We start from the raw sequence: 11,884 nt of genomic DNA, 5'->3' as shown, positions 1-11,884 counted from the left end.
AGGGATCAATGTGTGTGTATGTGGGGAGGAAGCAGGGATCAATGTGTGTGTATGTGGGGAGGATACTGAAGCAGGGATCAATGTCTGTATGTGGGGAAGACGCAATTAATCTAAAACAACAAAAAAAACAATGGGGATGTGGCAACACACTCTCACACGCAGTATATACACACACGCACACACACACACACACATGCACACGCACACACAGTGATCCAATCACAGAAGAGGGCCCCGATTGCTTCTTTTTGTTGTCGTTTATTATCGAGTACCCCGGAAAACTCGCGCTGGTTAACAGTCTCTGACCCGCCCCCCACTAGCCGCCCCGCCCCGCCCCCTCCTGCCCGCCCGCCTGCCTGCCGGCGCGGCTGGGTCTGGAGGCTGGCTGACGTTAGGGGTGGTGGTGGTCCGGGGGCCCGCTGCCTCGCTGCGTGTCGTCCGTATGGCTTTGGATGGACAAGATCCCAGTCACTATGTTCGCTCAGTCCGCTCTCAGTTGTTTTTCATGGCAACGTCTCGACTCGGCACCTCCTCCTCCTCTTCCTCCTCCTTGTCGTTATCGTTCTTTCTCTGGACGTTCTCATTCAGGTCCTCCTCCTCCTCCTCTTCCTCCTCCTCCTCCTCCTCCTCCTCACTCTGAGCGGCGCTGGCCGTGGCCGCGGCGGCTCCCTGGGCGGAAGAGGAGGAGGATGAGGAGGTGCTCTTCCTCTCCTGCTGCCTCTCCTCTCCTTTGCTGCTGCTGCCGCCGCCGCCCTCCTCTTCCTCCTCCTCCTCCTCTTCCTCCTCCTCTTCTTCTTCCTCCTCACGGTCCAGAGCGAAGAAACCGGTGCCTTTGACCGTGTCCTGCCGCTGGTAGAACAGCACATAGCCAGCTTTGGACTGGAGAGAGAGAGACACACACACACACACACACACACACACACACACACACACACACACACACACACACAGTTGCTCATTATTTTCAAGGAGGGATGCACAATATATCAGTGACCATATTGATATCAGTCCGATGAGCAAAACTGGGCAGATATATATATATTGGCAAACATACAGTATATTGGCTGGTGATGGGAGATTTTTTTATTGATTGCATCGGTCTGGTGAGCAAACCTGGGCCGATGTGAACTACTGATGATTATTTCTCTGTCTAGCTGCCGTTGTGTGTGTGTGTGTGTGTGTGTGTGTGTGTGTGTGTGTGTGTGTTTATTTGGGTAACGTTAATTGCATGTGACAATGACACAGCACAGGATTGTGGGCTAAGATTGTTCCAGTAAAGACTGGATTATCTTGAAAATGGGCGATGTTTAGCGTGTAATAAACTACAAACTACAGTGTGTAGACGCAAACTCTTTTTACATGTTGGACTAGAAATTGTGTCTGTCAAATGAGCCATACTATTGTCCTCATAGCTATAATATAGAATATACAAGTGTCCGCAAAGATCGTGAAATACCGCGAAAATTGGCATGAAAAGCTGGTGCTAGACAGTGAAGGATGGAGGAAGCCTATGGCGCTCAATGTGTTAATACATGCTGCCACAGATGTATAAAGTGTACAGTATGTTATGGTAGATCTCAGCCTACCTTTCACTCTGCCACTGATTTGAACCCTTTCACTACCACACTACATAACCGTCTGTAGTGTGATAGTAAAGGGTTAACCCTTTCACTCCCGCTCTACCAAACGGTTAACCCTTTCACTGCGACAATACAGAAGGTTTAACCCTTTCACTGCCACACGTTAAATATCGTTTGTGTAGCTTTAGCTTATGGCTATAGGTAGCTAGCTAACTCAAACACTGAAATACATTAAGATTGACAGTAATAACGGATCAACTTGAACTAACGTATAGCTTAGCTCGTTAAAATGTGCTTATCCATTGGGGTCGCTGGCTAAACAGCTCAGCTATCTTTTTCTTTTGCCTCTGTCCACCATGGTGTGAGGGAAATGCCAGTAAATGTCAATCCGTTCACACCGGCAGGATTTTATGAAATTGGTAGGCGACGAGTGAGATGGAGATCCAAGGGCAAGCCCAACATTCCAATAAGATAACACAGGACAGAAGCTGTGGGAGACACACAGAGGGCCAAGTTGGGTTCTGACAGAGCAGAGAGTAACATCGGAGAGAAGGCCTGACAGTACCCCTCCCAATCCACCAAAAACTGAAACCCCCTACCCCTCCGTCTACAACCCGGGGTCTCTCTCTCTCTCTCTCTCTCTCTCTCTCTCTCTCTCTCTCTCTCTCGCTCTCTCTTTGAGCCTGGTAGGCGAGAAGGTCAATCAAAATGGACTGTTGAAGCCTTGGGGCACTTCTTGGTGTGTGCTTACGGTATGTCTGTGTGTGTGTGTGTGTGTGTGTGTGTGCGTGTGTGTGTGCTGTCTGTCTGGGGTACTATCCAACCCCAGTGCTGACAGCCAAAGATAGCCAACCTCCACCACCACCAAGACAGGAAGGCACACTCCTCCACACAACAACATGGCACTGTGGCCTCTGTGTGTGTGTGTGTGTGTGTGTGTGTGTGTGTGTGTGTGTGTGTGTGTGTGTGTGTGTGTGTGTGTGTGTGTGTGTGTGTGTGTGTGTGTGGAGACTAGGAGACTATTGGCGCTGCTTGGAATGTGACACCTTCCTCCTTATATTCAGTGTCTTCCGCTGTTATCTCACACAGTATCAATGCTGGGAATCCTCACCACTTACGGCCGGGAAGTTCATTGAGTTTCAATTTTGGCTTCCCATGGTCATGAAAACAAGATAAGAGATAAAACTACTATTGTGCCGACGCATGTCTTGTTGCTGTAATTTTGTTGCGGTGCACTCCACCCCTCCCCCTCAAAACAACGAGTGCAATAAACGCTATATGATGAGTAATCAATGAGTAATCCCGTTTAATAATCATGATTGTGATTATTGCCATAATCGAGCAGCTCTACTCACTCACCACTATCTGGTCATCGCTAGCAGGAGACACGCTGCTGTCGTCAAAGTTGTACCACTTGGTGTCGTCCTTGTTCAGGGCATAAGCTGTGTCTGAATGGCAGAGGACAGGAGAGGACATCACTACAGGTTCATATACTACATGACTATATGATAATTATAGAACCAGTACAAATCACATGTGTGGTAATTATACAACCAGTACTAATCACGTGTGTGGTCATTATAAAACCAGTATAAATTACATGTGTAACCAGTATAAATCACATGTGTAGTAATTAATTATACAACCAGTACAAATCACATGTGGATATACAAAAGAGGGCGTTCTTACAGTGGCCTCCGCCCATCCCTCCATAGTGGTTGGACACGGCGATGAGGTCGTAGAGGCAGGGTCCGGAGTTGGGGTTGATGAGGAACTCGGACATGTCCAGATCTCTGTAAGAGACGGGATGACAAATGACTCCTTCAGACACATACAGAACAATGTATTTCACATGGGCAATCTTTTCAGAAAATCTCATTATCTTGTTTCAGCGGTGTGTAGAATTACAGTTGAAAGTTAAAAGGTGTGTATTTTCAGGTGACGTTTTTTTTCATGAATTTCCAGGATATAACTGTACCCAATAGTTGGTTGGTTTTGCCATAATAATGAATAAAGGTGTACTTTGTTAGAAAATAGTTCCTACATGAACCTGTTCACGATATGGTCTGTGGATTATCTTGAGAAACCGGGTCAAGATTTCTCGAAAGAGACATTGCTTTTGAGTTTTTACAACTTTATTTGTTGTTGTTTTGACTGTTAGTTGTTGATGGCAGTGAGTGCTGCTCAGGAAGCACTATTTATTTGATTTTAATTATTTTATTTGAATACTTTTTACTAATAAATATCTTGTACAATATCATCCTAACTGATATTGATAATGATGTAATTGATGTTGATAATGATGTAATGTATTGAATGTTGTTGTATCGTTGTGTGTGCCGGACCCCAGGAAGAATAGCTTTTGTCAAGTGCAAAAGCTAATGGGGATCCTAAATAAACATAAACATAAACACAGAGGTACCTCCACTATACACCATCTAGCTTTTATCCAAAGCGACTTACAAGTTCTGTACGGCAAGTCATCAGGAAGGGCACAACTCTATCAGCTGAGTAACAATGTTCATCAAAGTGTTGAGTGCTACAGTGTAGGTTAGTATTAGGACAAGTGCATGACAGTAAGGTTAGTTAGGGTTAGATTTTATAAAAAATAAATAGAAAAATCTGATAATGGTTGAAGAAGTGTGTCTTTAGTCGGCGGCGAAAGATTGGACAGGTTTCGGCTGTCCTAACTGGGGTGGGTAGTTCATTCCACCATTGTGGGGCAAGGACTGAGAAAAGGCAGGGACCTCCACTATACACCATCTAGGCTACACAGAGGTACCTCCACTATACACTCTCTAGGCTACACAGATGGAGGGACCAGATGTATGTGTGTGTGTGTGTCTGTGTGTACATTTATGTGTGTACCTGAGAGGGAAGTCGACCAGCGAGTCCAGCTTGTCCCTCATGTAGCGGCTGTAGGAGAAGCGTTTCAGATGGACCACCAACACTGGTGGCAGAGACCACAGATCCAGCTTCTTAGTAGCCTGCTGGTGCTCCTTACAGCTTGGACAGTACCTGGGAGAACACGCATAAACAAACACACACGTAGACAAACACACACATATAACACAGTTTAACAGAAATAACGAGGATTTATGCTTGAGATGGACGTTTTGCATTTTTTCTGAGGACAATTTCTTTGGAGTAGGTGGTTGTTGATGTGGTGCACAGTATGTATGGAATTATTATATATACTGTATATATTTGTTAATTAACCTTCCTCTGCTTTCCCTCAAAGAACACAACGTCCATTGTTGTGTATGCTTGATCCACTTAGCGTCTATATTTAAGCCTCACATCTATATTTAAGCCTGGCTGTTCAATCAGTTATTATAGGAACGCTAAACAACAGGCTTTTAATAGGAGTAAAACTGTCCGACCAAAAGGCTAAAAGACCCACAGATATGTGCAGCACAACTGCCCTGTTCAGGGGCGTGAACAGACACTTTTAGGGGCAGGGGCACAAGCTACAAAAAGGGCACTTAACCCACCAACACCCAGTGTCCATATTTGACAAAAGAAAAAAAAAAGGGGCACTTGGGGCAAAAGGGCAGGGGCTCAAGCCGCCCTTCGGCCCCATCTGTGCACCCCACTGGCCCTGTTCGACTGTGAAGTCACCATATATTGTAACCGTACCATATTGACCCAAATATGAGACCACCCCCCTTTTTCAACACTCATTTTTGGTAGAATATTTTTTGAAGATCAACATATTTTATAAATAATTATATAATAATAATATATATATTTATTTATTTATTTATTAATATATATTTTTTTTTTACAAAAGAAAATAAGTATGGCATAAGTATAAGTATAAGTAAAATAAGTATATTACACTTACACACATTAATGACGATGGTACTAAACATGTGCTTTGAATAAAAACATGAAAGCACAGAAATACAGACCTAACAATACATTGCAAATATACTCTCAGAAAAGTACATATGGGAAATACTCTATACTTTTAACACACATTATATACTGAAAATATACTTTCAGCATGGGTGACTTGGGTGTATCTCACCATGGGTCCTCCGCCCCCAGCTTCTCCTTGGTGGTGAAGAGCTCGATGCAGTCCTTTAGCTTGAAGAAGGCCTTCTTCTGAGGCTTGTACTCCATACTCTCATGCTTGTCAAAGTCCTGAGAGAGCGAGAGCGAGACAAAACAACAAAACATACCAATATTTAGAGCCTCGTTTTTGTGGCACAGTCCCAGGGTGCTGTATGCAACGTACTGTTGTCATTGTACCAATGTGTGTCTGTCATGTTGTTAACTTTGAAAGTTGTTGTGCGTCTGTCGTGTTAACTTTGAAAGTTGTTGACATGTGTCTTTGTACCGCATTCATTGTATTTCACACATTAACCCCTTAACTCATCCCCCGCCAAAAACGTGTTAACTCGTTATAGCCCGCCAATCGTTGGACGCCAACAACGAGTATACTCGTTATTAGATTGTTATTTCTTTTATTCGCTATTTCCATTCATAATTCATCCTGGTATGCTGTAGGACTGTGTGGCCAAGTGTCTGAGATCACAACGGTCCGGTACCGCCGCCTGGTGGTATGCGGCCGATGTTGCACTCCCTTTGTATCTACGTGTATGGGGCTGTCCGTCACTGAAAGTCATCCGGGCGGAGTTATCTTGTAACGTGGATCAAGATCTTCACTCAATCGCATTGAATCGTCAATCCGACGCCGGATTCATTATACTGTGGGGGGTTATGGCGTGGGCCAAATGGACATACGATCTAGCAGATGGCAATCAAATAATTGGAATATTCTTTTTGGATCATCATTGGCCACAGGTAAGAGCAATTTAACGTCAATTTCAGCTTGGTTGTCCATTGTTGTCATAGCCTTCGCCCTGATCAACGCATGGTGTTGTACTAACGAATGCCGTTATTGACAATCAATTAAATATACCGATCATATGCATTTTAATTTTTAATTGTAGCGTGTATAGGGACGAAATGCCAATGAATTAAGTATAATATGCGTCGCGGGCCATTACTAGCCTTCCAGGAATTAACATACTTATATTCACCAGGATATAAAACGATAATGTATGGATGGAAAAAATATTCCTTTTTCACATCTTGAATGATAGATACTCAATGTCAAATGGGCTATAGTATTGCATATATAGCTATAATATTTAAAGTTATAGCCCTGCAAACAAGGTGAGCGACTCCATTGGTTTAATGCGTGGCAGCACATAGTCAGATCCCGTTCCCAGCGTGGCAGAGAAAGAGTTAAGCCTGATCGGCCTGATACTGGGCTGAGATTTATTTCACGTCACAAATAGATCAATACAGTACGTATTAATTAATGTTAGGTTTCTTTTTCAAATGTAGCCAAGAGTAAAGAGTATAACTCTATAAAAACAGCAGTCAAAGAGTATATCTTCAGCACTACGTTTGTTTATCAATGATTTGAAGTGTTATTAAAAAACATGAGCGAAATATGAGTTTATAAAAATCTCGGCGCATTGCATCAGAAAGCGGATGATTTAGACACGAGGAAATGACGCCGTCATGAAATCGTTGTAGTCCTACACAATTCCATAAAACTACACTACCCAGCCGCTGTCAAAGCTTCTGAAAATATTCGATGTGAAAAATATTGATGTTATTTTCATGATTATATCTCAATAACAAAACCTTGAACAAACCTGAACGTTATTGCCATAAAATACAACGTATATTGTTTCTTTACCTTTCTGTGAATGTATACAAAAAAACACGTCGCAATCTGGTAAAAAATGTCAGGGCTATGGACATTATACAAAAGTATAATGGGCGCCTGGTGGTACTAAATCCTAAATTTAACTCTGCCATTGGAAAGAGATTTGGCCCGATCCATAGATGTATGACTTGGCCATAATAAGGTAATTTATAGGCCTGATATTCTATATTCATATTTCAAATTGCATGTGTCTGGATGGCAAAATTCAGTACTGTATCTACAAAAATAAATCATCTGCCCTTTATTCATTTGCTTAAATCTTCAGTACACTTGATCTCAAGAAGATGTTGAATGAGCATGGTGTTATTCACCGTCAAAGATGGACAAATAAATAAATAATAATCATTTATATTCTCCTTTGGTTCATTACAATTTACTCAAGCATAGTAACAGACACAATATTTCTGACACTGTACATTCCCTAAGGTCCACAGATGTCCCTAGATACCAAGAACATGCAAATGGACCTTGTAGAAGTGGAGCAATCTTCTATTTACTTGGGTATGTACTTTTAGGCAAATTCTCTGAAAATATGGCTAGGGCTTAAGAGGTTAAAGGATCACGCCAACATTATGGGAAATGAGCTTACAGTCTTCTCCAGAATCAGACAAGATGATAAGTTACCAATTTCCTCTCCGTGTGTTCAATAGAAAGCTATCCGGCTGCAAGCTAGCCTAACTTAGCACAAATGAATGGAAGCGGATACGGACCAGCTAGCCTAGCTGTTGGCCCAAAACACCTCTCCTGGTATTTTAAGCTAGGCTAGTGATCCGTAATGTTGTTATGTTCTGATAATGTTGGCGTGTTCCTTTAAGGGTTCGGAATCTGAATAAAGTACTTTTTTTGTGTGTTTGTCACTGTTTCGCTGTGAATCAAGAATCAAGAGGTTTATTTGTCACATACATACCAGGGCATACAGTGAAATGCGGGTGGTCATGCCCGCATTGATTGTGCAAAATACAATAATAAAATAGGCATAGAAAAAATTAAATAGGTAAGACACAAGATATGCATGGTAAAAAAGACATGCTAAGTTCCTGAGAACTGGTTCCTATATACACTACTATACAATATACAATTTACAATTTTAACTCTTTAACTCTTAAAGTATCTAAACTATACTATACAGTACCTGCTTCCTTTAAAGTGACTTTCTATTTTTTAAAGTGACATTTTGTTTAAAGTGATTGTTTTAGCGGTTGCCGCATGAGTGTTGTGTGTGTGTGTGTCTGTGTTTTCTTATGTGTACTTGTGAGTGGAGAGTTCAGTGTTCAGTGTTCTGATGGCCTGGGGGAAGAAGCTGAGCCGGAGTCTCTCTGTTCTTGCAGCGTGTGACCGTAGGCGCTTGTTGTGCTTGTTGTGACTTGTTTACAAGATCCAGCAATAAGACACCAATTATGTGTGAAACCATGCACTGCTGGGTTGAACGGTAGCACCAAGTGAATTTCATGCTGTGGGCCATACCTCTGTGATGCTGTCGTCAAAGTATTTCTTCTTTGGCTCTGGCTCCCAGTCCAAACAGAGATAGGAGCGGTCTGTGGTGGAGGACAGAATGTTTAATAGAATGTCAACAGAATGTCTACAGTTCGTCTCACTACCTCTGCTCCTTAGGGTAAAGCCACATTGACTTCAATAAAGCACTATATACACATTTCATTTATTATTATCAAGCGATAAACACGTCAAGACCTTTTTTGTTTTTAATCATTTGACAACCCTAATACAAACGAATTTTCAATCTAATCCATCATGGTAAAACAATTTTATGTGACCTGAGATAATAGTGAAGCAAAAGGAAGTAAGTTGTTGAAAAATGCACTGCAAGTTAAAAGCAAACGCTTCCTCAAGTGTCTCAAGAATAGCTTCAAGTGTCTCAAGAATAGCTTCAAGTGTCTCAAGAATAGCTTCCTCAGGTGTCTCAAGAATAGCTTCAAGTGTCTCAAGAATAGCTTCCTCAGGTGTCTCAAGAATAGCTTCAAGTGTCTCAAGAATAGCTTCCTCAGGTGTCTCAGGAATAGCTTCCTCCAGTGTCTCAAGAATACAAGAATACCTTTCATGTCAATTTTGGACTGGTCTTGTTTTACAGGCTTTTATTGTTACTGGGCCAGTGACCCCAGGTGAAAGAGAGCAGAATTGTTACAGGCATTGGGCGACATTGTCAGGCATGGTGTTGACTGGTACAGGCCATAATTACACTGATCTCTTTAGTTTTAACCGTCAAAACCCTGATACATGTCCTTTTCCAAAACAGGAAGCGCACAATTGAAGCAGATGTGTATTCATACGTTTTACTGAGGAAATGGTTGCACATTATAATTAGTTTAATAGGCTTTCGTGCTATCTGTGTAACTGGGGAACTTATTACAACTCTTGAAACGATGTACAAGCAACCATTTCCTCAGTAGAACATATATAAATGGCTGCTTTACAATTTGTTCCTCACATTGATTTTACCCATTCACTCACGCATTCACACACCGATGGCAGAGGCAACCATGCAAGGTGCCAACCTGCACATCGGGAGCAATTAGGGGTCAAGTGGCATGCTCAAGGACACTTCGACGCCCGGGAATCGAACCGGAAACCTCCAGATTACCAGACGGCTGCTCTCCCTCCTGAGCCACTGTCACATGCACACAATACATGTATAATTGATATTGAATATCCGCTATATTTGCCATTTTACTTTTCGCATGTATAATTGATATTTAATATCTGCTATATTTGCTAAACTGAAGACGCATCTGATTATATTGTGCGAGCTTTCCGTTTTGGCTGCAAGCCGCATTCCCACGCGAACCTACCGCTGAGTCGGAGGTGTCCCTCGTCGAAGCGGATCTGCCGGCTGTCCTCCTTGATGAGCGTGAAGTCCGTCTTGCCCATGTTGTTGAACTGGAATGTAAAGAGTCTCTTACTGCCGTGTCCGGCCGTCCGCTGGCCTTTGGTGGAGTTCTCAGGACCACCGACCACCACCAGGCCGTTTTCCAGCTCGTTGTCCCCGCCCACCGAGTCCTCCGATTGGCTGTTGTCGTTCTCGGAGGGCAGCTCCTGGTCCTGGCTGGACTCGTCGTCCTGCTCGTCAGTCTCCATCTCACCTGGAACAGAGCAGGGGGTGAGGAGGGACTTCATGTAATAATGTTACGACTCCTCCTAGTGGGGCTGGGAGGAATAACCCATTCATGTAATAATGTTACAATTCTATTCTACTGTTCTATTGACAGTCTTTAACCATGAAGATATTATGCAGTAATAATCAAAACGACGACACGTTGAAATCACTGACTGCGCTCAGAGAGGAGTGGTTAGGCAAAAAATAGTTCAGAGTATATTTGCTTATAAAACGTAATTGTCTAATTCAATAATTTTTTATTTCTCCACGTGGTGAATACACAGGTCACAACATGTTTACATGAACGTTTTGGAGTTGTATTTGGAGTGTATTTCGTGACTGTATACAGTGTAAGGGAACGTCAGGCTCCGGATCTCCCCCACTTCCAGTGATGAAGCTCCGGATCTCCCCCACTTCCAGTGATGAAGCTAAGCTACGCTAACGGAGCGACTGTTCCCAAAGCTAAATGCACGCACAGAGACAAAAAAGGTATGTATCTTCTTGTCTAACTCCAGGGAAGATGTTAAATAAGCTAATTTCCCAAAATGTTGGTTTTCCTTTAAAGCAATGTCAAAACATAAAACAGTTTAAAATAAAATAGTAAAATGGTACAGAGGTACAGAGATGAAGAAGGGGTTTGATATCTGGTTGTATGTATGTATATATGTGCATACAGTATGTAGGTATGTAGTTGTATATAAAATGGCTAGAGGAAATATACAGGGTAACCTACAGTTTTGGGAAAAAACAATAAGGAATTAATAAAAAAAAAATGGTTAACTAAATTAAAAAACATCATTATAAGTCTTACCATAAAGAGAGCAGGTAGTTATAAATTAGTAAAGTACGACTTGAGTTAAAAGGAGTGGGATTAAATAAGTGTATACTTCTTCCCACTCCTTTTCAAATATTGAAAGATGTTAGACTTTTGTGTTCTTTTTATACATTTATATATTTGAATGGCTTAAAGCTATATCTGTACTTGTTGTTTGTTTTATTGTTGTTGCATATTTGAAATAAACTTCAATCAATCAATAAATTATTACTGCAAGCCATTCAGGTATGTTTGATTTGCAGGCCAGGGTTTTCAGAAGTTACATATGCCTAGCAAAGTATTTTCCACCCCAACGGCAGTGTGAATGACATTTAGCAAGGTAGGCTGAGATCAGCTAAAACACACTGCATACAGCTACTATTAGTAAAAGACAGAGGAAATCTCCAGTAATGGTGAGAAGAAAACATTAGACCGGTATGGTCCTTAAAGGAATAGCACTCAAATGTTAAAATAAAACCTTGAGGTGGTCCAAAACAACACACTTTTAAGAATGTATAGTATCCAGACATAAAACCATATGTTCAGCACTAGAGGCGTGCAATTTTAAGGCCATGATTCAATCAAATGATTGAACGCTCTTTATTTTCAGGCAGAATTAGTAGGGGTGG

At 42.0% G+C, this 11,884-nt stretch overlaps 1 protein-coding gene across 1 annotated transcript in view; it reads right to left on the bottom strand.

Moving 5' to 3' along the window:
* Positions 1–440: 440 nt before the first annotated feature.
* usp15 (ubiquitin specific peptidase 15) overlaps positions 441–11,884 on the bottom strand; it is a gene marked incomplete at its 5' end in the record, with an annotated part of 74,246 nt that continues 62,802 nt past the window's right edge. Inside the window, 7 exons of the mRNA XM_084330032.1 lie at positions 441–879; positions 2,940–3,028; positions 3,270–3,373; positions 4,449–4,598; positions 5,614–5,729; positions 8,797–8,867; positions 10,137–10,427. Of these exons, the coding sequence (XP_084186158.1) occupies positions 493–879; positions 2,940–3,028; positions 3,270–3,373; positions 4,449–4,598; positions 5,614–5,729; positions 8,797–8,867; positions 10,137–10,427 (1,208 nt within the window). The 3' untranslated portion in view covers positions 441–492. The remainder of the gene's footprint in view (positions 880–2,939; positions 3,029–3,269; positions 3,374–4,448; positions 4,599–5,613; positions 5,730–8,796; positions 8,868–10,136; positions 10,428–11,884) is intronic.

The sequence above is a fragment of the Notolepis coatsorum genome, assembly GCF_963971535.1.
Source record: "Notolepis coatsorum genome assembly, chromosome: 15".
Taxonomy (NCBI): Eukaryota; Metazoa; Chordata; class Actinopteri; order Aulopiformes; family Paralepididae; genus Notolepis; species Notolepis coatsorum.
This window is presented reverse-complemented; position numbering and strand designations above follow the sequence as displayed.